The 27,998-nt window shown below is 55.2% G+C and overlaps 1 protein-coding gene across 1 annotated transcript; it reads right to left on the bottom strand.

Annotated features, from left to right (window-relative positions):
- Position 1: 1 nt before the first annotated feature.
- On the bottom strand, positions 2-27,998 carry LOC144950885 (uncharacterized). The gene is made up of 11 exons (XM_078881054.1): positions 27,799-27,998; positions 21,703-21,794; positions 20,814-21,050; positions 8,902-9,048; positions 8,463-8,551; positions 7,419-7,475; positions 5,280-5,330; positions 4,739-5,116; positions 4,036-4,227; positions 1,672-1,939; positions 2-296 (listed from the first exon to the last, which is right to left on the bottom strand). Exons 1-11 carry the CDS (start codon positions 27,870-27,872, stop codon positions 7-9), a joined length of 1,875 nt encoding a protein of 624 aa, XP_078737180.1. The 5' UTR covers positions 27,873-27,998; the 3' UTR covers positions 2-6.

The following is a 27,998-nucleotide window of genomic DNA, read 5'->3' on the forward strand; positions in this document are numbered from 1 at the left end:
TCGTCGTCAGAAGTAGAGTTCGTCGTCGTCCTCCTCCTCCTCGCCGCCGGAGTTCCGTCCCTCCGCGCCGTCGCGACACCGACGCTGCCGCTGCTCGTGGCCGCCGCTCCCCGCCGGGGTCGCGCCGGGGTCGTCGCTCGCTGGCCCCTGCTGCTGCTGCTGCCCCTGCTGCTGCTGCCCCTGCTGCTGCTGCTGCCCCTGCTGCTGCTGCAGCTGCAGCGCCTGCAGCTGCTCGTGGAGGGCGCCGGGCGGGATGGCGGCGGGCAGGGAGCCTCTCTTCCTCTTCCTCGCCGAGTCTGCCAGAGGGGGGAGGAGGGGGCGGTGTGAGTGGTGGTGTGAGCGGCACGCCACGTCACTCTCCCCCCTCTCTCTCTCTCGCTACAACCTCCACGCTGCTACCACCACCCCCCCTGGCACCGCCGATTAGCACGGTTGGCTACGTATGGCACGAAAGAAGTTCAAAATGCACACTGCTCAAAGACTCAACACTGCACAATAGACTCAACACTGCCCATAGACTCAACACTGCCCATAGACTCAACACTGCCCATAGACTCAACACTGCCCATTGACTCAACACTGCCCTTAGACTCAACACTGCCCTTAGACTCAACACTGCCCATAGACTCAACACTGCCCATTGACTCAACACTGCCCATAGACTCAACACTGCCCATAGACTCAACACTGCCCATTGACTCAACACTGCACATAGACTCAACACTGCTCATAGACTCAACACTGCCCATTGACTCAACACTGCCCATAGACTCAACACTGCCCATAGACTCAACACTGCCCATAGACTCAACACTGCCCATAGACTCAACACTGCCCATAGACTCAACACTGCCCACAGACTCAACACTGCCCACAGACTCAACACTGCCCATTGACTCAACACTGCCCATAGACTCAACACTGCTCATAGACTCAACACTGCCCATTGACTCAACACTGCCCATAGACTCAACACTACCCATAGACTCAACACTGCCTATAGACTCAACACTGCACCATAGACTCATCACTACCCATAGACTCAACACTGCCCATAGACTCAACACTACCCATAGACTCAACACTGCCCATAGACTCAACACTCCCCATAGACTCAACACTACCCATAGACTCAACACTGCCCATAGACTCAACACTGCCCATAGACTCAACACTACCCATAGACTCAACACTACCCATAGACTCAACACTCCCCATAGACTCAACACTACCCATAGACTCAACACTGCCCATAGACTCAACACTGCCCATAGACTCAACACTGCCCATAGACTCAACACTGCCCATAGACTCAACACTGCACCATAGACTCATCACTACCCATAGACTCAACACTACCCATAGACTCAACACTGCCCATAGACTCAACACTACCCATAGACTCAACACTACCCATAGACTCAACACTGCCCATAGACTCAACACTACCCATAGACTCAACACTGCCCATAGACTCAACACTACCCATAGACTCAACACTGCCCATAGACTCAACACTACCCATAGACTCAACACTGCCCATACACTAACACTACCCATAGACTCAACACTACCCATAGACTAAACACTGCCCATAGACTTAACACTACCCATAGACTCAACACTACCCATAGACTCAACACTACCCATAGACTAACACTACCCACAGACCTGGCGAGGAGGGGGGAGACGACGGGATGTTGGTGGGCGTCTTGGACTCGTCTGAGTCCTCCTCCTCCTCCTCCCTGGTGGGCCCCGCGGCCAGTCCCTTGCCGGGAGGGGAGAGGCACTTGGCCCGGGGCCGCCGGGAGGAGGGCACGGGGGCGGCCGTGCCGATCGGCGCGACTCCGTCGGGGCCGTCCACGGTGAGGGTGGGGGGAGGGGGTCTCCGCTCCGCCGGGAGGGCGAGGCACGCCGCACCCACGCTGCCCCGGCGCTGCTGGATGGCGCACAGCACGCACAGCACGCACAGCACGCACACACAGGACGCACACACAGCACGCACAGCACGCACACACAGCACACACACACAGCACACACACAGCACGCACACAACACACACAGCACGCACACACAGGACGCACACACAGCACGCACAGCACGCACACACAGCACACACACAGCACACACACACGCACACACAGCACACACACACAGCACACACACAGCACGCACACAACACACACAGCACGCACACACAGCACGCACACACAGCACGCACACACAGCACGCACACACAGCACGCACACACACAGCACACACAGCACGCACACACAGCACACACAGCACGCACACACAGCACGCACACACAGCACGCACACACACAGCACACACAGCACGCACACACAGCACGCACACACACAGCACACACAGCACGCACACACAGCACTCACACACACAGCACACACAGCACGCACACACAGCACGCACACACACAGCACACACAGCACGCACACACACACACAGCACGCACACACAGCACGCACACACAGCACACACAGCACACATAGCACACACGCACAGCACACACAGCACGCACACACCCACAGCACACACACAGCACGCACGCACAGCACGCACGCACAGTGAGTGAGTGTGAGAGTGAGTATGAGAGTGAGTGAGTGTGAGAGTGAGTGAGTGTGAGTGTGAGTGAGTGTGAGTGAGTGTGACAGTGAGTGAGTGTGAGAGTGAGTGTAAGTGTGAGAGTGAGTGTGAGAGTGAGTGTGTGAGAGTGAGTGAGTGTGAGTGAGTGAGTGTGAGTGAGTGTGAGTGAGTGTGAAAGTGAGTGAGTGTGAGAGTGAGTGAGTGTGAGAGTGAGTGTGAGAGTGAGTGAGTGTGGGAGTGAGTGTGAGAGTGAGTGTCAGAGTGAGTGAGTGTCAGAGTGAGTGAGTGTGAGTGTGACAGTGTGTGAGTGTGACAGTGAGTGAGTGTGAGAGTGAGTGAGTGTGAGTGAGTGTGAGTGTGACAGTGAGTGAGTGTGAGTGTCAGAGTGAGTGTGAGTGAGTGTGAGAGTGAGTGAGTGTGAGTGAGTGAGTGTGAAAGTGAGTGAGTGTGAGAGTGAGTGTTGAGTGAGTGAGTGTTGAGTGAGTGAGTGTGGGAGTGAGTGAGTGTGAGTGTGACAGTGAGTGAGTGTGAGAGTGAGTGAGTGTGAGTGAGTGTGACAGTGAGTGAGTGTGAGTGTCAGAGTGAGTGTGAGTGAGTGTGAGAGTGAGTGTGAGTGAGTGAGTGTGAGAGTGAGTGAGTGTGAGAGTGAGTGTGAGTGAGTGAGTGTGAGAGTGAGTGAGTGTGAGTGAGTGTGAAAGTGAGTGAGTGTGAGAGTGAGTGAGTGTGAGTGTTGAGTGAGTGAGTGTTGAGTGAGTGAGTGTGGGAGTGAGTGAGTGTGAGAGTGAGTGTGAGTGAGTGAGTGTGAGAGTGAGTGAGTGTGAGTGAGTGTGAAAGTGAGTGAGTGTGAGAGTGAGTGAGTGTGAGTGTTGAGTGAGTGAGTGTTGAGTGAGTGAGTGTGGGAGTGAGTGAGTGTGAGAGTGAGTGAGTGAGTGTGGGAGTGAGTGTGAGAGTGAGTGAAAGTGAGTGAGTGTGAGAGTGAGTGACTGTGGGAGTGAGTGAGTGTGGGAGTGAGTGAGTGAGTTTGATAGTGAGTAGAGTCTGTCTGTTCTTGTTGTCATCGTCATCACCATCGTCGTCATCGCCATCACCATCATCTTCGTCATCGTCGTCATCCTCGTTGTTGTCATCATTATCGTCGTCATCATCGTCATCATCGTCGTTATGATCATCATTATCGTCGTTGTCGTCATCACCATCATCGCCATCACCATCATCTTCGTCATCTTCGTCATCGTCGTCATCGTCATTGTTGTCATCATTATCATCATCATTATCGCCGTTATCATCATCATCGTCGTTATCATCATCATTATCGTCGTTGTCGTCATCATCATCATCGTCATCGTCGTCGTCATCATCATTGTCATCGTCGTTGTCGTCATCATCATCATCGTCATCGTCGTCGTCGTCACACCAGCGCGACGTCGTCACCTGCAGGGAGGGCGGCTGCTGCTGCTGCCCCAGTGTGAGCAGGGCGCCGCACGGGAGGCTGTTCTGGCGGCTGTGCGTGAGCGCTCGCCGCGGCTCTCCCGGCCGCTTCTCCCCTCCCTCCTCCTCCCGCCGCTCCCCCCCCGCCTCCTCCCCCTCCTCCTTGCCGCCGCTCTCCATGCCGAGCAACTGCTCCTGAAACGACGGACAAGAACCACCCCGTGTCACCGCTCGCCTCGTGCCTGCCAAGCGGGGGTAGTGCCGCCGTGCCCTTGAAGGCGTCATTCTGTTCCGCTGACGGGAATACTTGTATTTATTTGCCGCATGCGGTGGGGTGGTCAACTTGTAACAGCGGACCAAGAGGTCGGCAAAGAGCCAAGTGGAGATCTCTATACAGTATAAGTGTTGAGTCTATGGGTAGTGTTGAGTCTATGGGTAGTGTGTGTATGCTGAACTTCTTTAGCGCCATACACAGGACGAGGCCTTCGCCGCTCCGCAACTCTACTGAGCAGGGCCACGACGATCAAATCGCGTGAGTCGGTCTCTCCCGTGTGCATCCGTGCCCACGCGTGTCTGTGTACCCCCCGCACAGCGGATTCGATGCGAGGGCGGAGACGGAGCGAGGGGACATGCGGCCAGCGTCACAGGCTTCTTGGCGCAGCTGCCGGCTGTCGAAGGCAGACCCGCGCCGTGCGCCGAGACTCACCCTGATCTTCCGGCACTCGGCCTCGCACTCGAGCAGCCGGAACTGCAGCTCCTCGCGGCTCCAGCCGGCCTCCTCCTCCTCCGGCTCCTCCTCCTCCCCCTGCCGCTCCTCGGCAGAGCTCCGCCGGGAGCCGGCGCCGCCGCCGCCGGTGCTGCCGTCGTCGGCGCGGTGTCTCCGCGGCACGCGCTCCCGCACCGTGTCGGAGCGGCTCACCACGTTCGCCGGGCGGCGCAGCGTGCGGTTGGGGTCGTCGTCCCGAGCAGCGGCGGCGGCGGTGGTGGTGGCGGTGGTGGCGGTGGTGGCGGTGGTGGCGGCGGCGGCGGTGGTGCCACGGTATCGCGCAGTTTCGATGAACGAGTCCTGCTGTGCGATCACGGCCTGACCGGGGGAGACGAGGTGGTGAGGTGATGAGGTGGTGGAGGTGGTAAGGTGTTGTTGGGGACGACAAGGTGTTGGGGACGACAAGGTGTTGGTGATGAGCTGCCGGTGAAGAGGTGGAGTGAACGAGGTGGAGTAGGCGAGGTGGCGGCGTTGCGCTCACCTGCAGGCTGTACATCGTCTGTGTCAAGATGAAGACGGAGCTCTGCATGGCCTGCACACACACGGGGAGGGGATGGTGACGATGTTGTGTGTACACAGGCGTATGTGTGTGTGTGTACACTAGTGTGTGTGTGTACACAGGTGTGTGCGTGTGTACACTAGTGTGTGTGTGTGTGTACACAGGTGTGTGCGTGTGTGTACACAGGTGTGTGCGTGTGTGTACACTAGTGTGTGTGTGTGTGTACACTAGTGTGTGTGTGTACACTAGTGTGTGTGTGTGTGTACACTAGTGTGTGTGTGTGTGTACACTAGTGTGTGTGTGTGTGTACACTAGTGTGTGTGTGTGTGTACACTAGTGTGTGTGTGTGTACACTCGTGTGTGTGTGTACACTAGTGTGTGCGTGTGTACACTAGTGTGTGCGTGTGTACACTAGTGTGTGTGTGTACACTAGTGTGTGCGTGTGTACACTAGTGTGTGCGTGTGTACACTCGTGTGTGTGTGTACACTCGTGTGTGTGTGTGTACACTAGTGTGTGTGTGTGTACACTCGTGTGCGTGTGTACACTCGTGTGTGTGTGTGTACACTAGTGTGTGTGTGTGTACACTAGTGTGTGCGTGTGTACACTAGTGTGTGTGTGTACACTAGTGTGTGTGTGTGTGTACACTAGTGTGTGTGTGTACACTAGTGTGTGTGTGTACACTAGTGTGTGTGTGTGTACACTCGTGTGCGTGTGTACACTAGTGTGTGTGTGTACACTCGTGTGTGTGTGTGTACACTAGTGTGTGTGTGTGTACACTAGTGTGTGCGTGTGTACACTAGTGTGTGTGTGTACACTAGTGTGTGTGTGTACACTAGTGTGTGTGTGTACACTAGTGTGCGTGTGTACACTAGTGTGTGCGTGTGTACACTCGTGTGCGTGTGTACACTAGTGTGTGCGTGTGTACACTAGTGTGTGCGTGTGTACACTAGTGTGTGTGTGTACACTAGTGTGTGCGTGTGTACACTAGTGTGTGCGTGTGTACACTAGTGTGTGCGTGTGTACACTAGTGTGTGCGTGTGTACACTAGTGTGTGTGTGTACACTAGTGTGTGTGTGTGTGTACACTAGTGTGTGTGTGTACACTAGTGTGTGTGTGTACACTAGTGTGTGTGTGTGTACACTCGTGTGTGTGTGTGTACACTAGTGTGTGCGTGTGTACACTAGTGTGTGTGTACACTAGTGTACGTGTGTGTGTACACTAGTGTGTGTGTGTGTACACTCGTGTGTGTGTGTGTGTACACAGGTGTGTGTGTGTGTACACTAGTGTGTGCGTGTGTACACTAGTGTGTGTGTGTGTGTACACTAGTGTGTGTGTGTGTGTACACAGGTGTGTGCGTGTGTACACTAGTGTGTGTGTGTACAGTAGTGTGTGCGTGTGTACACTAGTGTGTGTGTGTACACTAGTGTGTGTGCGTGTGTACACAGGTGTGTGTACACTAGTGTGTGTGTGTGTACACTAGTGTGTGTGTGTGTGTACACTAGTGTGTGTGCGTGTGTACACAGGTGTGTGTGTGTACACTAGTGTGTGTGTGTGTACACTAGTGTGTGCGTGTGTACACTAGTGTGTGTGTGTACACTAGTGTGTGTGTGTGTGTACACTAGTGTGTGTGCGTGTGTACACAGGTGTGTGTACACTAGTGTGTGTGTGTGTACACTAGTGTGTGTGTGTACACTAGTGTGTGTGTGTGTGTACACTAGTGTGTGTGTGTGTACACTAGTGTGTGTGCGTGTGTACACAGGTGTGGTGGGGAGCGCTGCGCTATTCCCGCTCATGGCCAACACCACTAACAATTATCTGTACCGGTCCAGGGCCTCCACTAGGTCGACGGTGTGCAGCAGCAGCAGCAGCAAAAAAAAAAAATCGCCACTGGGGAGACAAAGGCGGCCGGGCGCGGTTCTGGCCACCCACGTCTTCGTGTGCCACAGTGCCGGCCTTCACAGGTGCCACTCGCTAACAGCACTTGCCCCAACAGTCTGTTAGGGCTACACGGGGGATCTTTGTCTCTGTGCACACGGCTCTGTGTGCGGTGCGGTGCGGTGCGGGGCGGTGCGGTGCGGTGCGGTGCGGGGCGGTGCGGTCTGGCCGGGCCGGCCGCTCACCTCGATGTCCAGCGGCGTGCGCAGGAAGTTGCCGATGTGGCCGGCACCACCTCGGTGCTGCCGGGGGGGGACGACACGGGGGGGGGGGGGGGGGGGGGGTCACAGGTGGGTCAGTCAGGGGGTCAGGGGTCAGGAGGGTTAGCACACCACACTACTCTGGCGTAAGGGGTCACAGGGGGTCAGGGGTCGGGGAGGTGAGCACACCACACTACTCTGGGGTCAGGGGTCACAGGGGGGTCAGGGGTCGGGAGGGTGAGCGCACCACACTACTCTGGGGGTAAGAGGTCACAGGGGGTCAGGGGTCGGGGAGGTGAGCACACCACACTACTCTGGGGTAAGGGGTCACAGGGGGGTCAGGGGTGGAGGGGGTGAGCACACCACACTACTCTGGGTCACAGGGGGGTCAGGGGTCGGGGGGGTGAGCACACCACACTACTCTGGGGTAAGGGGTCACAGGGGGGTCAGGGGTCGGGGGGGTGAGCACACCACACTACTCTGGGGTAAGGGGTCACAGGGGGGTCAGGGGTCGGGGGGGTGAGCACACCACACTACTCTGGGGTAAGGGGTCACAGGGGGGTCAGGGGTCGGGGGGGTGAGCACACACTACTCTGGGGTAAGGGGTCACAGGGGGGTCAGGGGTGGAGGGGGTGAGCACACCACACTACTCTGGGTCACAGGGGGGTCAGGGGTCGGGGGGGTGAGCACACCACACTACTCTGGGGTAAGGGGTCACAGGGGGGTCAGGGGTCGGGGGGGTGAGCACACCACACTACTCTGGGTCACAGGGGGGTCAGTGGTCGGGGGGGTGAACACACCACACTACTCTGGGTCACAGGGGGGTCAGGGGTCGGGGGGGTGAACACACCACACTACTCGGAGTGAGGGGGGGGGGGGGCTATTGGACAGGGGGGTGGAGGAGGGCCCCCATCTAATTGCTTGACCTGCCCGGGGCGCATGCCACCCGCGCTGGGACCACCGCCAACCCGCGCTGGCGGTGGTGGGGGGGGGGGGGGGTGAGGGCACGACCGGTGGGTGGCCCCTCACCTTCTTGATGACCGAGTCGGACTCCGTGCGCCGGAGCTCCTGCTGCTGTGTAGGGGACGAGCCTTGCGACGGGTCGTCCTTACCCGGGTCTACGCACGCACCGACGGACAGAGACAAAGTTACACCCCGCCGCAAGCGCCGTGAGTCGGCGAGTAGCGGCGGCACCGACGAAGGCCGGCGGCCGCGACAAATTGGTGGGGTGGCCAACGCCGCGGCCCGCCCGGCCGCGTTTGTCTCCACCGGAGCCGACGTTTACGACGCACCGGCTTGATTATTTAACCGGATGCGACGAATATCTTTATTCGTCGCACCAATAGAGCGAGCGAGCGAGTTCAAGCTTCAGCTTGTCTATGTGGGTTGTCATGAAAAAAATGTCAAAAGCAAAAAGAGATTAAGCGTGTCGGTGGGACTCGTGGTGGGTGGTGGTGTCGTCCCCCACCGTGCCGCTTGAGCGTGCTGCTGTCGAAGCCGCCAAACGTCTCGGCGCGCTTGGGCAGCGCCGGGCCGTGAGCGGCGGCGCCGCCGTCGTGACTCTGCCGCTGGTAGCAGCTCACGGCGCTCGCGATCATCTTCTGCAGGTTCTCCACTGCCGCGGGCCGGTGTGGGTGGAGGTGGGCGAGAGGCACGGTGACACGGGGCGGAGGGGAGGGTGGGGAGGGTGGGGAGGGTGGGGGGGGTCAGAGGTTAGCTGTTGGTGGCGGGGGGGGGGGCAGATGTTCCGCTTTAAGATCGAACACGTGTTCAGTCGGTCTGCGGTCTCACTAGAACTGGGGTCTGCGTTGAACTGGGGTCTGGGTTGAACTGGGGTCTCAGTGGAACTGGGGTCTGGGTTGAACTGGGTCTGGGTTGAACTGGGGTCTCAGTGGAACTGGGGTCTGGGTTGAACTGGGGTCTGGGTTGAACTGGGGTCTCAGTGGAACTGGGGTCTCACTAGAATTGGGGTCTGGGTTGAACTGGGGTCTCAGTGGAACTGGGGTCTCACTAGAATTGGAGTCTGGGTTGAACTGGGGTCTCAGTGGAACTGGGGTCTCACTAGAACTGGGGTCTGGGTTGAACTGGGGTCTCAGTGGAACTGGGGTCTCACTAGAACTGGGGTCTCAGTAGAACTGGGGTCTGGGTTGAACTGGGGTCTGGGTTGAACTGGGGTCTCAGTGGAACTGGGGTCTCAGTAGAACTGGGGTCTGGGTTGAACTGGGGTCTCAGTGGAACTGGGGTCTCACTAGAACTGGGGTCTGGGTTGAACTGGGGTCTCAGTGGAACTGGGGTCTCACTAGAACTGGGGTCTCAGTAGAACTGGGGTCTGGGTTGAACTGGGGTCTGGGTTGAACTGGGGTCTCAGTGGAACTGGGGTCTCAGTAGAACTGGGGTCTGGGTTGAACTGGGGTCTCAGTGGAACTGGGGTCTCACTAGAACTGGGGTCTCAGTAGAACTGGGGTCTGGGTTGAACTGGGGTCTGGGTTGAACTGGGGTCTGGGTTGAACTGGGGTCTCAGTGGAACTGGGGTCTCACTAGAACTGGGGTCTCACTAGAACTGGGGTCTCAGCAGAACTGGGGTCTCACTAGAACTGGGGTCTCAGTAGAACTGGGGTCTGGGTTGAACTGGGGTCTGGGTTGAACTGGGGTCTCAGTGGAACTGGGGTCTCAGTAGAACTGGGGTCTGGGTTGAACTGGGGTCTCAGTGGAACTGGGGTCTCACTAGAACTGGGGTCTCACTAGAACTGGGGTCTCAGTAGAACTGGGGTCTCAGTAGAACTGGGGTCTGGGTTGAACTGGGGTCTGGGTTGAACTGGGGTCTCAGTGGAACTGGGGTCTCACTAGAACTGGGGTCTGGGTTGAACTGGGGTCTCAGTGGAACTGGGGTCTCACTAGAACTGGGGTCTCAGTAGAACTGGGGTCTGGGTTGAACTGGGGTCTGGGTTGAACTGGGGTCTCAGTGGAACTGGGGTCTCAGTAGAACTGGGGTCTGGGTTGAACTGGGGTCTCAGTGGAACTGGGGTCTCACTAGAACTGGGGTCTGGGTTGAACTGGGGTCTCAGTGGAACTGGGGTCTCACTAGAACTGGGGTCTCACTAGAACTGGGGTCTCAGTAGAACTGGGGTCTCAGTAGAACTGGGGTCTGGGTTGAACTGGGGTCTGGGTTGAACTGGGGTCTCAGTGGAACTGGGGTCTCACTAGAACTGGGGTCTGGGTTGAACTGGGGTCTCAGTGGAACTGGGGTCTCACTAGAACTGGGGTCTCAGTAGAACTGGGGTCTGGGTTGAACTGGGGTCTGGGTTGAACTGGGGTCTCAGTGGAACTGGGGTCTCAGTAGAACTGGGGTCTGGGTTGAACTGGGGTCTCAGAGGAACTGGGGTCTCACTAGAACTGGGGTCTGGGTTGAACTGGGGTCTCAGTGGAACTGGGGTCTCACTAGAACTGGGGTCTCAGTAGAACTGGGGTCTGGGTTGAACTGGGGTCTGGGTTGAACTGGGGTCTCAGTGGAACTGGGGTCTCAGTAGAACTGGGGTCTGGGTTGAACTGGGGTTTCAGTGGAACTGGGGTCTCACTAGAACTGGGGTCTCAGTAGAACTGGGGTCTGGGTTGAACTGGGGTCTGGGTTGAACTGGGGTCTCAGTGGAACTGGGGTCTCAGTAGAACTGGGGTCTGGGTTGAACTGGGGTCTCAGTGGAACTGGGGTCTCACTAGAACTGGGGTCTGGGTTGAACTGGGGTCTCAGTGGAACTGGGGTCTCACTAGAACTGGGGTCTCAGTAGAACTGGGGTCTGGGTTGAACTGGGGTCTGGGTTGAACTGGGGTCTCAGTGGAACTGGGGTCTCAGTAGAACTGGGGTCTGGGTTGAACTGGGGTCTCAGTGGAACTGGGGTCTCACTAGAACTGGGGTCTCAGTAGAACTGGGGTCTGGGTTGAACTGGGGTCTGGGTTGAACTGGGGTCTCAGTGGAACTGGGGTCTCACTAGAACTGGGGTCTCACTAGAACTGGGGTCTCAGTAGAACTGGGGTCTCACTAGAACTGGGGTCTCAGTAGAACTGGGGTCTGGGTTGAACTGGGGTCTGGGTTGAACTGGGGTCTCAGTGGAACTGGGGTCTCAGTAGAACTGGGGTCTGGGTTGAACTGGGGTCTCAGTGGAACTGGGGTCTCACTAGAACTGGGGTCTCACTAGAACTGGGGTCTCAGTAGAACTGGGGTCTCAGTAGAACTGGGGTCTGGGTTGAACTGGGGTCTCAGTGGAACTGGGGTCTCACTAGAACTGGGGTCTGGGTTGAACTGGGGTCTCAGTGGAACTGGGGTCTCACTAGAACTGGGGTCTCAGTAGAACTGGGGTCTGGGTTGAACTGGGGTCTGGGTTGAACTGGGGTCTCAGTGGAACTGGGGTCTCAGTAGAACTGGGGTCTGGGTTGAACTGGGGTCTCAGTGGAACTGGGGTCTCACTAGAACTGGGGTCTGGGTTGAACTGGGGTCTCAGTGGAACTGGGGTTTCACTAGAACTGGGGTCTCACTAGAACTGGGGTCTCAGTAGAACTGGGGTCTCAGTAGAACTGGGGTCTGGGTTGAACTGGGGTCTGGGTTGAACTGGGGTCTCAGTGGAACTGGGGTCTCACTAGAACTGGGGTCTGGGTTGAACTGGGGTCTCAGTGGAACTGGGGTCTCACTAGAACTGGGGTCTCAGTAGAACTGGGGTCTGAGTTGAACTGGGGTCTGGGTTGAACTGGGGTCTCAGTGGAACTGGGGTCTCAGTAGAACTGGGGTCTGGGTTTAACTGGGGTCTCAGAGGAACTGGGGTCTCACTAGAACTGGGGTCTGGGTTGAACTGGGGTCTCAGTGGAACTGGGGTCTCACTAGAACTGGGGTCTCAGTAGAACTGGGGTCTGGGTTGAACTGGGGTCTGGGTTGAACTGGGGTCTCAGTGGAACTGGGGTCTCAGTAGAACTGGGGTCTGGGTTGAACTGGGGTCTCAGTGGAACTGGGGTCTCACTAGAACTGGGGTCTGGGTTGAACTGGGGTCTCAGTGGAACTGGGGTCTCACTAGAACTGGGGTCTCAGTAGAACTGGGGTCTGGGTTGAACTGGGGTCTGGGTTGAACTGGGGTCTCAGTGGAACTGGGGTCTCAGTAGAACTGGGGTCTGGGTTGAACTGGGGTCTCAGTGGAACTGGGGTCTCACTAGAACTGGGGTCTGGGTTGAACTGGGGTCTCAGTGGAACTGGGGTCTCACTAGAACTGGGGTCTCAGTAGAACTGGGGTCTGGGTTGAACTGGGGTCTGGGTTGAACTGGGGTCTCAGTGGAACTGGGGTCTCAGTAGAACTGGGGTCTGGGTTGAACTGGGGTCTCAGTGGAACTGGGGTCTCAGTGGAACTGGGGTCTCACTAGAACTGGGGTCTCAGTAGAACTGGGGTCTGGGTTGAACTGGGGTCTGGGTTGAACTGGGGTCTCAGTGGAACTGGGGTCTCACTAGAACTGGGGTCTCACTAGAACTGGGGTCTCAGTAGAACTGGGGTCTCACTAGAACTGGGGTCTCAGTAGAACTGGGGTCTGGGTTGAACTGGGGTCTGGGTTGAACTGGGGTCTCAGTGGAACTGGGGTCTCAGTAGAACTGGGGTCTGGGTTGAACTGGGGTCTCAGTGGAACTGGGGTCTCACTAGAACTGGGGTCTCACTAGAACTGGGGTCTCAGTAGAACTGGGGTCTCAGTAGAACTGGGGTCTGGGTTGAACTGGGGTCTGGGTTGAACTGGGGTCTCAGTGGAACTGGGGTCTCACTAGAACTGGGGTCTGGGTTGAACTGGGGTCTCAGTGGAACTGGGGTCTCACTAGAACTGGGGTCTCAGTAGAACTGGGGTCTGGGTTGAACTGGGGTCTGGGTTGAACTGGGGTCTCAGTGGAACTGGGGTCTCAGTAGAACTGGGGTCTGGGTTGAACTGGGGTCTCAGTGGAACTGGGGTCTCACTAGAACTGGGGTCTGGGTTGAACTGGGGTCTCAGTGGAACTGGGGTCTCACTAGAACTGGGGTCTCACTAGAACTGGGGTCTCAGTAGAACTGGGGTCTCAGTAGAACTGGGGTCTGGGTTGAACTGGGGTCTGGGTTGAACTGGGGTCTCAGTGGAACTGGGGTCTCACTAGAACTGGGGTCTGGGTTGAACTGGGGTCTCAGTGGAACTGGGGTCTCACTAGAACTGGGGTCTCAGTAGAACTGGGGTCTGGGTTGAACTGGGGTCTCAGTGGAACTGGGGTCTCAGTGGAACTGGGGTCTCAGTAGAACTGGGGTCTGGGTTGAACTGGGGTCTCAGAGGAACTGGGGTCTCACTAGAACTGGGGTCTGGGTTGAACTGGGGTCTCAGTGGAACTGGGGTCTCACTAGAACTGGGGTCTCAGTAGAACTGGGGTCTGGGTTGAACTGGGGTCTGGGTTGAACTGGGGTCTCAGTGGAACTGGGGTCTCAGTAGAACTGGGGTCTGGGTTGAACTGGGGTTTCAGTGGAACTGGGGTCTCACTAGAACTGGGGTCTCAGTAGAACTGGGGTCTGGGTTGAACTGGGGTCTGGGTTGAACTGGGGTCTCAGTGGAACTGGGGTCTCAGTAGAACTGGGGTCTGGGTTGAACTGGGGTCTCAGTGGAACTGGGGTCTCACTAGAACTGGGGTCTCAGTAGAACTGGGGTCTGGGTTGAACTGGGGTCTGGGTTGAACTGGGGTCTCAGTGGAACTGGGGTCTCAGTAGAACTGGGGTCTGGGTTGAACTGGGGTCTCAGTGGAACTGGGGTCTCACTAGAACTGGGGTCTGGGTTGAACTGGGGTCTCAGTGGAACTGGGGTCTCACTAGAACTGGGGTCTCAGTAGAACTGGGGTCTGGGTTGAACTGGGGTCTGGGTTGAACTGGGGTCTCAGTGGAACTGGGGTCTCAGTAGAACTGGGGTCTGGGTTGAACTGGGGTCTCAGTGGAACTGGGGTCTCACTAGAACTGGGGTCTCAGTAGAACTGGGGTCTGGGTTGAACTGGGGTCTGGGTTGAACTGGGGTCTCAGTGGAACTGGGGTCTCACTAGAACTGGGGTCTCACTAGAACTGGGGTCTCAGTAGAACTGGGGTCTCACTAGAACTGGGGTCTCAGTAGAACTGGGGTCTGGGTTGAACTGGGGTCTGGGTTGAACTGGGGTCTCAGTGGAACTGGGGTCTCAGTAGAACTGGGGTCTGGGTTGAACTGGGGTCTCAGTGGAACTGGGGTCTCACTAGAACTGGGGTCTCACTAGAACTGGGGTCTCAGTAGAACTGGGGTCTCAGTAGAACTGGGGTCTGGGTTGAACTGGGGTCTGGGTTGAACTGGGGTCTCAGTGGAACTGGGGTCTCACTAGAACTGGGGTCTGGGTTGAACTGGGGTCTCAGTGGAACTGGGGTCTCACTAGAACTGGGGTCTCAGTAGAACTGGGGTCTGGGTTGAACTGGGGTCTGGGTTGAACTGGGGTCTCAGTGGAACTGGGGTCTCAGTAGAACTGGGGTCTGGGTTGAACTGGGGTCTCAGTGGAACTGGGGTCTCACTAGAACTGGGGTCTGGGTTGAACTGGGGTCTCAGTGGAACTGGGGTTTCACTAGAACTGGGGTCTCACTAGAACTGGGGTCTCAGTAGAACTGGGGTCTCAGTAGAACTGGGGTCTGGGTTGAACTGGGGTCTGGGTTGAACTGGGGTCTCAGTGGAACTGGGGTCTCACTAGAACTGGGGTCTGGGTTGAACTGGGGTCTCAGTGGAACTGGGGTCTCACTAGAACTGGGGTCTCAGTAGAACTGGGGTCTGAGTTGAACTGGGGTCTGGGTTGAACTGGGGTCTCAGTGGAACTGGGGTCTCAGTAGAACTGGGGTCTGGGTTGAACTGGGGTCTCAGAGGAACTGGGGTCTCACTAGAACTGGGGTCTGGGTTGAACTGGGGTCTCAGTGGAACTGGGGTCTCACTAGAACTGGGGTCTCAGTAGAACTGGGGTCTGGGTTGAACTGGGGTCTGGGTTGAACTGGGGTCTCAGTGGAACTGGGGTCTCAGTAGAACTGGGGTCTGGGTTGAACTGGGGTTTCAGTGGAACTGGGGTCTCACTAGAACTGGGGTCTCAGTAGAACTGGGGTCTGGGTTGAACTGGGGTCTGGGTTGAACTGGGGTCTCAGTGGAACTGGGGTCTCAGTAGAACTGGGGTCTGGGTTGAACTGGGGTCTCAGTGGAACTAGGGTCTCACTAGAACTGGGGTCTCACTAGAACTGGGGTCTCAGTAGAACTGGGGTCTCACTAGAACTGGGGTCTCAGTAGAACTGGGGTCTGGGTTGAACTGGGGTCTGGGTTGAACTGGGGTCTCAGTGGAACTGGGGTCTCAGTAGAACTGGGGTCTGGGTTGAACTGGGGTCTCAGTGGAACTGGGGTCTCACTAGAACTGGGGTCTCACTAGAACTGGGGTCTCAGTAGAACTGGGGTCTCAGTAGAACTGGGGTCTGGGTTGAACTGGGGTCTGGGTTGAACTGGGGTCTGGGTTGAACTGGGGTCTCAGTGGAACTGGGGTCTCACTAGAACTGGGGTCTGGGTTGAACTGGGGTCTCAGTGGAACTGGGGTCTCAGTAGAACTGGGGTCTGGGTTGAACTGGGGTCTGGGTTGAACTGGGGTCTCAGTGGAACTGGGGTCTCAGTAGAACTGGGGTCTGGGTTGAACTGGGGTCTGGGTTGAACTGGGGTCTGGGTTGAACTGGGGTCTGGGTTGAACTGGGGTCTGGGTTGAACTGGGGTCTCAGTGGAACTGGGGTCTCAGTAGAACTGGGGTCTGGGTTGAACTGGGGTCTGGGTTGAACTGGGGTCTCAGTGGAACTGGGGTCTCAATAGAACTGGGGTCTGGGTTGAACTGGGGTCTCAGTGGAACTGGGGTCTCACTAGAACTGGGGTCTAAGTAGAACTGGGGTCTGGGTTGAACTGGGGTCTGGGTTGAACTGGGGTCTCAGTGGAACTGGGGTCTCAGTAGAACTGGGGTCTGGGTTGAATTGGGGTCTCAGTGGAACTGGGGTCTCACTAAAACTGGGGTCTCACTAGAACTGGGGTCTCAGTAGAACTGGGGTCTCACTAGAACTGGGGTCTCAGTAGAACTGGGGTCTGGGTTGAACTGGGGTCTGGGTTGAACTGGGGTCTCAGTGGAACTGGGGTCTCAGTAGAACTGGGGTCTGGGTTGAACTGGGGTCTCAGTGGAACTGGGGTCTCACTAGAACTGGGGTCTCACTAGAACTGGGGTCTCAGTAGAACTGGGGTCTCAGTAGAACTGGGGTCTGGGTTGAACTGGGGTCTGGGTTGAACTGGGTCTGGGTTGAACTGGGGTCTCACTAGAACTGGGGTCTGGGTTGAACTGGGGTCTCAGTGGAACTGGGGTCTCAGTGGAACTGGGGTCTCACTAGAACTGGGGTCTCACTAGAACTGGGGTCTCACTAGAACTGGGGTCTGGGTTGAACTGGGTCTGGGTTGAACTGGGGTCTCACTAGAACTGGGGTCTGGGTTGAACTGGGGTCTGGGTTGAACTGGGGTCTCAGTGGAACTGGGGTCTCAGTGGAACTGGGGTCTCACTAGAACTGGGGTCTCACTAGAACTGGGGTCTCACTAGAACTGGGGTCTGGGTTGAACTGGGTCTGGGTTGAACTGGGGTCTCAGTGGAACTGGGGTCTCAGTGGAACTGGGGTCTCAGTAGAACTGGGGTCTCACTAGAACTGGGGTCTGGGTTGAACTGGGGTCTGGGTTGAACTGGGGTCTCAGTGGAACTGGGGTCTCAGTGGAACTGGGGTCTCACTAGAACTGGGGTCTCACTAGAACTGGGGTCTCACTAGAACTGGGGTCTGGGTTGAACTGGGGTCTCACTAAACTGGGGTCTCAGTAGAACTGGGGTCTCACTATAACTGGGGTCTCACTAGAACTGGGGTCTCACTATAACTGGGGTCTCACTATAACTGGGGTCTCACTAGAACTGGGGTCTCACTAGAACTGGGGTCTCACTAGAACTGGGGTCTGGGTTGAACTGGGGTCTCACTAGAACTGGGGTCTCACTAGAACTGGGGTCTCAGTGGAACTGGGGTCTCACTAGAACTGGGGTCTCACTAGAACTGGGGTCTGCGTTGAACTGGGGTCTGGGTTGAACTGGGGTCTCACTAGAACTGGGGTCTCACTAGAACTGGGGTCTGCGTTGAACTGGGGTCTGGGTTGAACTGGGGTCTCAGTGGAACTGGGGTCTCACTAGAACTGGGGTCTGGGTTGAACTGGGGTCTCACTAGAACTGGGGTCTCACTAGAACTGGGGTCTGGGTTGAACTGGGGTCTGGGTTGAACTGGGGTCTCACTAGAACTGGGGTCTCAGTGGAACTGGGGTCTCACTAGAACTGGGGTCTCACTAGAACTGGGGTCTGGGTTGAACTGGGGTCTGGGTTGAACTGGGGTCTCACTAAAACTGGGGTCTCAGTGGAACTGGGGTCTCACTAGAACTGGGGTCTCACTAGAACTGGGGTCTCACTAGAACTGAGGTCTCACTAGAACTGGGGTCTCACTAGAACTGGGGTCTCACTAGAACTGGGGTCTCACTAGAACTGGGGTCTCACTAGAACTGGGGTCTCACTAGAACTGGGGTCTCACTAGAACTGGGGTCTCACTAGAACTGGGGTCTCAATAGAACTGGGGTCTCACTAGAACTGGGGTCTCACTAGAACTGGGGTCTCAGTGGTACTGGGGTCTGGGTTGAACTGGGGTCTCACTAGAACTGGGGTCTCACTAGAACTGGGGTCTCACTAGAACTGGGGTCTCAATAGAACTGGGGTCTCACTAGAACTGGGGTCTCACTAGAACTGGGGTCTCAGTGGGACTGGGGTCTCACTAGAACTGGGGTCTCACTAGAACTGGGGTCTCACTAGAACTGGGGTCTGGGTTGAACTGGGGTCTCACTAGAACTGGGGTCTGGGTTGAACTGGGGTCTCTGTAGAACTGGGGTCTCACAAGAACGGGGGTCTCACTAGAACTGGGGTCTCACTAGAACTGGGGTCTCACTAGAACTGGGGTCTGGGTTGAACTGGGGTCTCACTAGAACTGGGGTCTGGGTTGAACTGGGGTCTCTGTAGAACTGGGGTCTCACTAGAACTGGGGTCTCACTAGAACTGGGGTCTCACTAGAACTGGGGTCTCACTAGAACTGGGGTCTGACTAGAACTGGGGTCTCACTAGAACTGGGGTCTGGGTTGAACTGGGGTCTCACTAGAACTGGGGTCTCACTAGAACTGGGGTCTCACTAGAACTGGGGTCTCACTAGAACTGGGGTCTGGGTTGAACTGGGGTCTCACTAGAACTGGGGTCTGGGTTGAACTGGGGTCTCTGTAGAACTGGGGTCTCACTAGAACTGGGGTCTCACTAGAACTGGGGTCTCACTAGAACTGGGGTCTCACTAGAACTGGGGTCTCACTAGAACTGGGGTCTGGGTTGAACTGGGGTCTCACTAGAACTGGGGTCTGGGTTGAACTGGGGTCTCTGTAGAACTGGGGTCTCACTAGAACTGGGGTCTCACTAGAACTGGGGTCTGGGTTGAACTGGGGTCTGGGTTGAACTGGGGTCTCACTAGAACTGGGGTCTCAGTGGAACTGGGGTCTCACTAGAACTGGGGTCTCACTAGAACTGGGGTCTGGGTTGAACTGGGGTCTGGGTTGAACTGGGGTCTCACTAAAACTGGGGTCTCAGTGGAACTGGGGTCTCACTAGAACTGGGGTCTCACTAGAACTGGGGTCTCACTAGAACTGAGGTCTCACTAGAACTGGGGTCTCACTAGAACTGGGGTCTCACTAGAACTGGGGTCTCACTAGAACTGGGGTCTCACTAGAACTGGGGTCTCACTAGAACTGGGGTCTCACTAGAACTGGGGTCTCAATAGAACTGGGGTCTCACTAGAACTGGGGTCTCACTAGAACTGGGGTCTCAGTGGAACTGGGGTCTGGGTTGAACTGGGGTCTCACTAGAACTGGGGTCTCACTAGAACTGGGGTCTCACTAGAACTGGGGTCTCAATAGAACTGGGGTCTCACTAGAACTGGGGTCTCACTAGAACTGGGGTCTCACTAGAACTGGGGTCTCACTAGAACTGGGGTCTCACTAGAACTGGGGTCTGGGTTGAACTGGGGTCTCACTAGAACTGGGGTCTGGGTTGAACTGGGGTCTCTGTAGAACTGGGGTCTCACTAGAACTGGGGTCTCACTAGAACTGGGGTCTCACTAGAACTGGGGTCTCACTAGAACTGGGGTCTCACTAGAACTGGGGTCTCACTAGAACTGGGGTCTGGGTTGAACTGGGGTCTCACTAGAACTGGGGTCTGGGTTGAACTGGGGTCTCTGTAGAACTGGGGTCTCACTAGAACTGGGGTCTCACTAGAACTGGGGTCTGGGTTGAACTGGGGTCTCACTAGAACTGGGGTCTCACTAGAACTGGGGTCTCACTAGAACTGGGGTCTCACTAGAACTGGGGTCTGGGTTGAACTGGGGTCTCACTAGAACTGGGGTCTGGGTTGAACTGGGGTCTCTGTAGAACTGGGGTCTCACTAGAACTGGGGTCTCACTAGAACTGGGGTCTCACTAGAACTGGGGTCTCACTAGAACTGGGGTCTCACTAGAACTGGGGTCTCACTAGAACTGGGGTCTGGGTTGAACTGGGGTCTCACTAGAACTGGGGTCTGGGTTGAACTGGGGTCTCACTAGAACTGGGGTCTGGGTTGAACTGGGGTCTCACTAGAACTGGGGTCTCACTAGAACTGGGGTCTGGGTTGAACTGGGGTCTCACTAGAACTGGGGTCTCACTAGAACTGGGGTCTCACTAGAACTGAGGTCTGGGTTGAACTGGGGTCTCACTAGAACTGGGGTCTGGGTTGAACTGGGGTCTCACTAGAACTGGGGTCTCACTAGAACTGGGGTCTCACTAGAACTGGGGTCTCACTAGAACTGGGGTCTCACTAGAACTGGGGTCTCACTAGAACTGGGGTCTCACTAGAACTGGGGTCTCACTAGAACTGGGGTCTGGGTTGAACTGGGGTCTCACTAGAACTGGGGTCTCACTAGAACTGGGGTCTGGGTTGAACTGGGGTCTCACTAGAACTGGGGTCTCACTAGAACTGGGGTCTCACTAGAACTGGGGTCTGGGTTGAACTGGGGTCTCACTAGAACTGGGGTCTCACTAGAACTGGGGTCTGGGTTGAACTGGGGTCTCACTAGAACTGGGGTCTCACTAGAACTGGGGTCTCACTAGAACTGGGGTCTCACTAGAACTGGGGTCTCACTAGAACTGGGGTCTCACTAGAACTGGGGTCTCACTAGAACTGGGGTCTCAGGCTGCGTGGCTCCTCACCCTCCTGCAGCCCCTTGTTGAGGAGCGGCTCCCCGCGGAGCTCGGCGCTCTCCAGCCGCAGCAGCGTGCGGTGCGGCACCGCCGCCCCGGTGACACCGGCGGCAGAGGAGCCCTCGGCCGCCGGTGCCGCCGCCGCCACCGGCTCCTCGCAGCTGAAGTACTCGGCCATCTCGGCGTAGATCTTGAGCTTCTCCTCCAGCACGGCACGCATCACCGCGTCGCGGCTCGCCAGCCGGCCTGGGGCACGAGGGGCGGGCACACGAGGGGGGGGGAGACGACAACGAGAGGCCTTGCCGGCAGGCTTAACAACAACAACAACAGTCCCACGTTCACACCTCGTTTAGCCGGGAAATCCACACCGGGATGTTTGTCCGTCACCGGCTGCGGCCGCACCGCTGTGCGCCGAGCCACCGCAGCCGTGGCAGGAAGCTGGAACGCCGGAAAGCCGCGGCGATGGCGATCGGCGGCACGAGTTGAGCGGAGCGCAACGACTACCGGACGATGAAAACTCACAAACTAAGAACCATTTTGTTTTATTTTACCAGGTGACGCCGCGCCGAGCTGCTGCGTAGCTCTTTCTCAAAAGCTCAACGAAGTGGGCTCATTATCATCACGTGATCATCATCATCATCACGTGATCATCATCATCATCACGTGATGATGATGGTGATGATAGCAGGCACCAAATACTCCAAACGCCGATTCGAAATGTGGAGGAAAAAACCGGAGGACCCGGAGAAAAATCCACGCGACCACGGGGAGAGACAGAGAGAGAGCCGCAAACTCCAAATGTAGAGCAGCAGCAGCAGCGGGCGTCAGGGTCGGGATGGAACCCACGAGGTAGTTAACGTCCCGCCAGCGACAGGGTGGTGGGGGGGCCGCGTCGTACCCTGGAACTCGCGAGCCTTGCGCTTCTTGGCGTCCGTGAGCTTCTTGTCCTCCTCCGTCTCGCTCGGCACGCCCTCGTCCATGTCCGGGCAGCTGCGGGGCGGGACGCACCAAGCGTCGCGTTACCTCTCATTCCTCACTCACTCCTCACTCATTCATCTCTCATTCCTCACTCAGTCTTCACTCATTCATCTCTCATTCCTCACTCACTCCTCACTCATTCATCACTCACTCCTCACTCATTCATCACTCATTCATCTCTCATTCCTCTATCAATCCTCTCTCAATCCTCTCTCAATCCTCTCTCAATCCTCTCTCAATCCTCTCTCATTCTTCACTCATTCCTCACTCATTCCTCTCTCATTCCTCTCTCATTCTTCACCCATTCTTCTCTCAATCCTCTCTCAATCCTCTCTCAATCCTCACTCATTCCTCACTCATTCCTCTCTCATTCTTCACTCATTCCTCACTCATTCCTCTGTCAATCCTCTCTCAATCCTCTCTCAATCCTCTCTCAATCCTCTCTCAATCCTCACTCATTCCTCACTCATTCCTCACTCATTCCTCACTCATTCCTCTCTCTTTCTTCACTCTTTCTTCACTCTTTCTTCACTCTTTCTTCACTCTTTCTTCACTCTTTCTTCACTCTTTCTTCACTCTTTCTTCACTCATTCCTCTCTCAATCCTCTCTCAATCCTCTCTCATTCTTCACTCATTCCTCACTCATTATCTCTCTCATTCTTCACTCTTTCTTCACTCATTCCTCTCTCATTCCTCTCTCAATCCTCTCTCTCAATCCTCTCTCTCAATCCTCTCTCTCAATCCTCTCTCTCAATCCTCTCTCAATCCTCTCTCAATCCTCTCTCAATCCTCTCTCAATCCTCACTCATTCCTCACTCATTCTTCACTCTTTCTTCACTCTTTCTTCACTCTTTCTTCACTCTTTCTTCACTCTTTCTTCACTCTTTCTTCACTCTTTCTTCACTCTTTCTTCACTCTTTCTTCACTCTTTCTTCACTCTTTCTTCACTCTTTCTTCACTCTTTCTTCACTCTTTCTTCACTCTTTCTTCACTCTTTCTTCACTCTTTCTTCACTCTTTCTTCACTCTTTCTTCACTCTTTCTTCACTCTTTCTTCACTCTTTCTTCACTCTTTCTTCACTCTTTCTTCACTCTTTCTTCACTCTTTCTTCACTCATTCCTCTCTCAATCCTCTCTCAATCCTCTCTCAATCCTCTCTCAATCCTCTCTCATTCTTCACTCATTCCTCACTCATTCCTCTCTCATTCTTCACTCTTTCTTCACTCATTCCTCTCTCATTCCTCTCTCATTCCTCTCTCAATCCTCTCTCAATCCTCTCTCATTCTTCACCCATTCTTCTCTCAATCCTCTCTCAATCCTCACTCATTCCTCACTCATTCCTCTCTCATTTTTCACTCATTCCTCACTCATTCCTCTGTCAATCCTCTCTCAATCCTCTCTCAATCCTCTCTCAATCCTCACTCATTCCTCACTCATTCCTCACTCATTCCTCACTCATTCCTCTCTCTTTCTTCACTCTTTCTTCACTCTTTCTTCACTCTTTCTTCACTCTTTCTTCACTCTTTCTTCACTCTTTCTTCACTCTTTCTTCACTCTTTCTTCACTCTTTCTTCACTCTTTCTTCACTCATTCCTCTCTCAATCCTCTCTCAATCCTCTCTCATTCTTCACTCATTCCTCACTCATTATCTCTCTCATTCTTCACTCTTTCTTCACTCATTCCTCTCTCATTCCTCTCTCAATCCTCTCTCTCAATCCTCTCTCAATCCTCACTCATTCCTCACTCATTCCTCACTCATTCCTCACTCATTCCTCTCTCATTCTTCACTCTTTCTTCACTCTTTCTTCACTCTTTCTTCACTCTTTCTTCACTCTTTCTTCACTCTTTCTTCACTCTTTCTTCACTCTTTCTTCACTCTTTCTTCACTCTTTCTTCACTCTTTCTTCACTCTTTCTTCACTCTTTCTTCACTCTTTCTTCACTCTTTCTTCACTCTTTCTTCACTCTTTCTTCACTCTTTCTTCACTCTTTCTTCACTCATTCCTCTCTCAATCCTCTCTCAATCCTCTCTCAATCCTCTCTCAATCCTCTCTCATTCTTCACTCATTCCTCACTCATTCCTCTCTCATTCTTCACTCTTTCTTCACTCATTCCTCTCTCATTCCTCTCTCATTCCTCTCTCAATCCTCTCTCAATCCTCTCTCATTCTTCACCCATTCTTCTCTCAATCCTCTCTCAATCCTCACTCATTCCTCACTCATTCCTCTCTCATTCTTCACTCATTCCTCACTCATTCCTCTGTCAATCCTCTCTCAATCCTCTCTCTCAATCCTCTCTCAATCCTCACTCATTCCTCACTCATTCCTCACTCATTCCTCACTCATTCCTCTCTCTTTCTTCACTCTTTCTTCACTCTTTCTTCACTCTTTCTTCACTCTTTCTTCACTCTTTCTTCACTCTTTCTTCACTCTTTCTTCACTCATTCCTCTCTCAATCCTCTCTCAATCCTCTCTCATTCTTCACTCATTCCTCACTCATTATCTCTCTCATTCTTCACTCTTTCTTCACTCATTCCTCTCTCATTCCTCTCTCAATCCTCTCTCTCAATCCTCTCTCTCAATCCTCTCTCAATCCTCACTCATTCCTCACTCATTCCTCACTCATTCCTCACTCATTCCTCTCTCATTCTTCACTCTTTCTTCACTCTTTCTTCACTCTTTCTTCACTCTTTCTTCACTCTTTCTTCACTCTTTCTTCACTCTTTCTTCACTCTTTCTTCACTCTTTCTTCACTCTTTCTTCACTCTTTCTTCACTCTTTCTTCACTCTTTCTTCACTCATTCCTCTCTCAATCCTCTCTCAATCCTCTCTCAATCCTCTCTCAATCCTCTCTCATTCTTCACTCATTCCTCACTCATTCCTCTCTCATTCTTCACTCTTTCCTCTCTCATTCCTCTCTCATTCCTCTCTCATTCCTCTCTCAATCCTCTCTCAATCCTCTCTCAATCCTCTCTCAATCCTCACTCATTCCTCACTCATTCCTCACTCAATCTTCACTCAATCCTCACTCATCCCTCTCCTCGTTCGTCAGTGGCCCACGGCACGAGTATATCCGTGCGCATCTCTGGCAGAGCGGCGCGTCCGCCCCGGGAGGGTTTCCCAGAGCGTCGGTGTCGCGGAAGCGGACGTCACAGACCTACCTCGGAGATCCCCGCGGGCAATGTCCGTCGCGTGTGTACGTGTGTGCGTGCGTGTGTATGTGTGCCGCGTGTGCCGCGTGTGCCGCGTGTGCGTGTGTGCGTGTGTACGTGTGTACGTGTGTACGTGTACGTGTACGTGTGTACGTGTGTACGTGTGTGCGTGTGTACGTGTGTACGTGTGTGCGTGTGTACGTGTGTGCGTGTGTAATTGTGTACGTGTGTGCGTGTGTACGTGTGTGATTGTGTGCGTGTGTGCATGTGTGCGTGTGTACGTGTGTGATTGTGTGCGTGTGTAATTGTGTGCGTGTGTGCATGTGTGCATGTGTGCGTGTGTGCGTGTGTGCGTGTGTACGTGTGTAATTGTGTGCGTGTGTGCATGTGTGCATGTGTGCGTGTGTGCGTGTGTGCGTGTGTAATTGTGTGCATGTGTGCGTGTGTGCGTGTGTGCGTGTGTACGTGTGTGATTGTGTGCGTGTGTGCATGTGTGCGTGTGTACGTGTGTGATTGTGTGCGTGTGTGCGTGTGTACGTGTGTACGTGTGTGCGTGTGTAATTGTGTGCGTGTGTGCGTGTGTGCGTGTGTACGTGTGTGATTGTGTGCGTGTGTGCATGTGTGCGTGTGTGCGTGTGTGCGTGTGTGCGTGTGTAATTGTGTGCGTGTGTGCATGTGTGCGTGTGTGCATGTGTGCGTGTGTACGTGTGTGATTGTGTGCGTGTGTGCATGTGTGCGTGTGTACGTGTGTGATTGTGTGTGCGTGTGTACGTGTGTAATTGTGTGCGTGTGTGCATGTGTGCATGTGTGCGTGTGTGCGTGTGTGCGTGTGTGCGTGTGTAATTGTGTGCGTGTGTGCATGTGTGCGTGTGTGCGTGTGTGCGTGTGTACGTGTGTGATTGTGTGCGTGTGTGCATGTGTGCGTGTGTACGTGTGTGATTGTGTGCGTGTGTGCGTGTGTGCGTGTGTACGTGTGTAATTGTGTGCGTGTGTGCATGTGTGCGTGTGTGCGTGTGTGCGTGTGTGATTGTGTGCGTGTGTGCATGTGTGCGTGTGTGCGTGTGTACGTGTGTACGTGTGTGCGTGCGTGTGTACGTGTGCCGCGTGTGCCGCGTGTGCGTGTGTACGTGTGTACGTGTGTACGTGTGCTTGTGTACGTGTGTACGTGTGTGTGTGTGTACGTGTGTGCGTGTGTACATGTGTGCGTGTGTGCGTGTGTGCTTGTGTGCTTGTGTACGTGTGTGCGTGTGTGCGTGTGTGCGTGTGTGCGTGTGTGCGTGCGTGCGTGTGTACGTGTGTGCGTGTGTACGTGTGTGCGTGTGTGCGTGTGTGCGTGTGTGCGTGCGTGCGTACGTGTGTGCGTGTGTGCGTGTGTGCGTGTGTGCGTGTGTACGTGTGTACGTGTGTGCGTGTGTGCGTGCGTGCGTGCGTGCGTGTGTGCGTGTGTGCGTGTGTACGTGTGTGCGTGTGTGCGTGTGTGCATGTGTACGTGTGTACGTGTGTGCGTGTGTGCGTGTGTACGTGTGTACGTGTGTGCGTGTGTACGTGTGTGCGTGTGTGCGTGTGTGCATGTGTACGTGTGTGCGTGTGTGCGTGTGTACGTGTGTACGTGTGTGCGTGTGTGCGTGTGTGCGTGTGTGCGTGCGTGCGTACGTGTGTGCATGTGTGCGTGTGTGCGTGTGTGCGTGTGTGCGTGTGTACGTGTGTACGTGTGTACGTGTGCTTGTGTACGTGTGTACGTGTGTGTGTGTGTACGTGTGTGCGTGTGTACATGTGTGCGTGTGTGCGTGTGTGCGTGTGTGCTTGTGTACGTGTGTGCGTGTGTGCGTGTGTGCGTGTGTGCGTGCGTGCGTGTGTACGTGTGTGCGTGTGTACGTGTGTGCGTGTGTGCGTGTGTGCGTGTGTGCGTGCGTGTGTACGTGTGTGCGTGTGTGCGTGTGTGCGTGTGTACGTGTGTACGTGTGTGCGTGTGTGCGTGCGTGCGTGCGTGCGTGCGTGTGTGCGTGTGTACGTGTGTGCGTGTGTGCGTGTGTGCATGTGTACGTGTGTACGTGTGTGCGTGTGTGCGTGTGTACGTGTGTACGTGTGTGCGTGTGTACGTGTGTGCGTGTGTGCGTGTGTGCATGTGTACGTGTGTGCGTGTGTGCGTGTGTACGTGTGTACGTGTGTGCGTGTGTGCGTGTGTGCGTGTGTGCGTGCGTGTGTACGTGTGTGCATGTGTGCGTGTGTGCGTGTGTGCGTGTGTGCGTGTGTACGTGTGTGCATGTGTACGTGTGTACGTGTGTGCGTGTGTGCGTGTGTACGTGTGTACGTGTGTGCGTGTGCCACGTTCAACTTCTTTCGCATAGCGGCCAAAGCCACATTTTAATTGTTTAGTAAAAATATTTAGGCACTTCGTGTGCAGACATTTGGAGACGGGGCTGAGAGATCATCGATTCAATTCACTTGGGAACTCTACGCGGGTCTACGGGTCTCTATGAGAGTCTATGAGTCTCTATGTGAGTATATGGGTCACTGTGTGAGTCTATGGGTTACTGTGTGAGTCTACGGGTCTCTATGTGAGTCTATGGGTCTCTGTGCGAGTCTATGCACCACCACGCGGGTCTACGGGTCTCTATGTGAGTCTATGAGTCTCTATGTGAGTCTATGGGTCTCTGTGCGAGTCTATGGGTCTCTGTGCAAGTCTATGGGTCTCTATGTGAGTCTATGGGTATCTATGTGAGTCTACGGGTCTCCGTGCGAGTCTATGGGTCTCTGTGCAAGTCTATGGGTCTCTATGTGAGTCTATGGGTATCTATGTGAGTGGTGCATTGTGACGGTGCGGTGCGGTGCAGTGCGGTGGTGTGTGTCAGTGCGGCGGTGGGGACCTGGCGATGGCACGCTGCATGAGCGCGAGCCAGTACTGGCGCTCCTCGCGCGACGACGCGTAGATCTCGTACATGTCCGGCGCGTCGGCCGAGGCGTTGATGAGGAAGAGGCCCTTCTCCTCGTTGGCCTTCTCCCGCACGATCAGCTTCTGCAGCGAGATCACCGCCGGCTTCCCCTCCTGCTCACCGCACCGCACCGC

Source organism: Lampetra fluviatilis, chromosome 59 (genome assembly GCF_964198595.1).
Source record: "Lampetra fluviatilis chromosome 59, kcLamFluv1.1, whole genome shotgun sequence".
NCBI lineage: Eukaryota > Metazoa > Chordata > Hyperoartia > Petromyzontiformes > Petromyzontidae > Lampetra > Lampetra fluviatilis.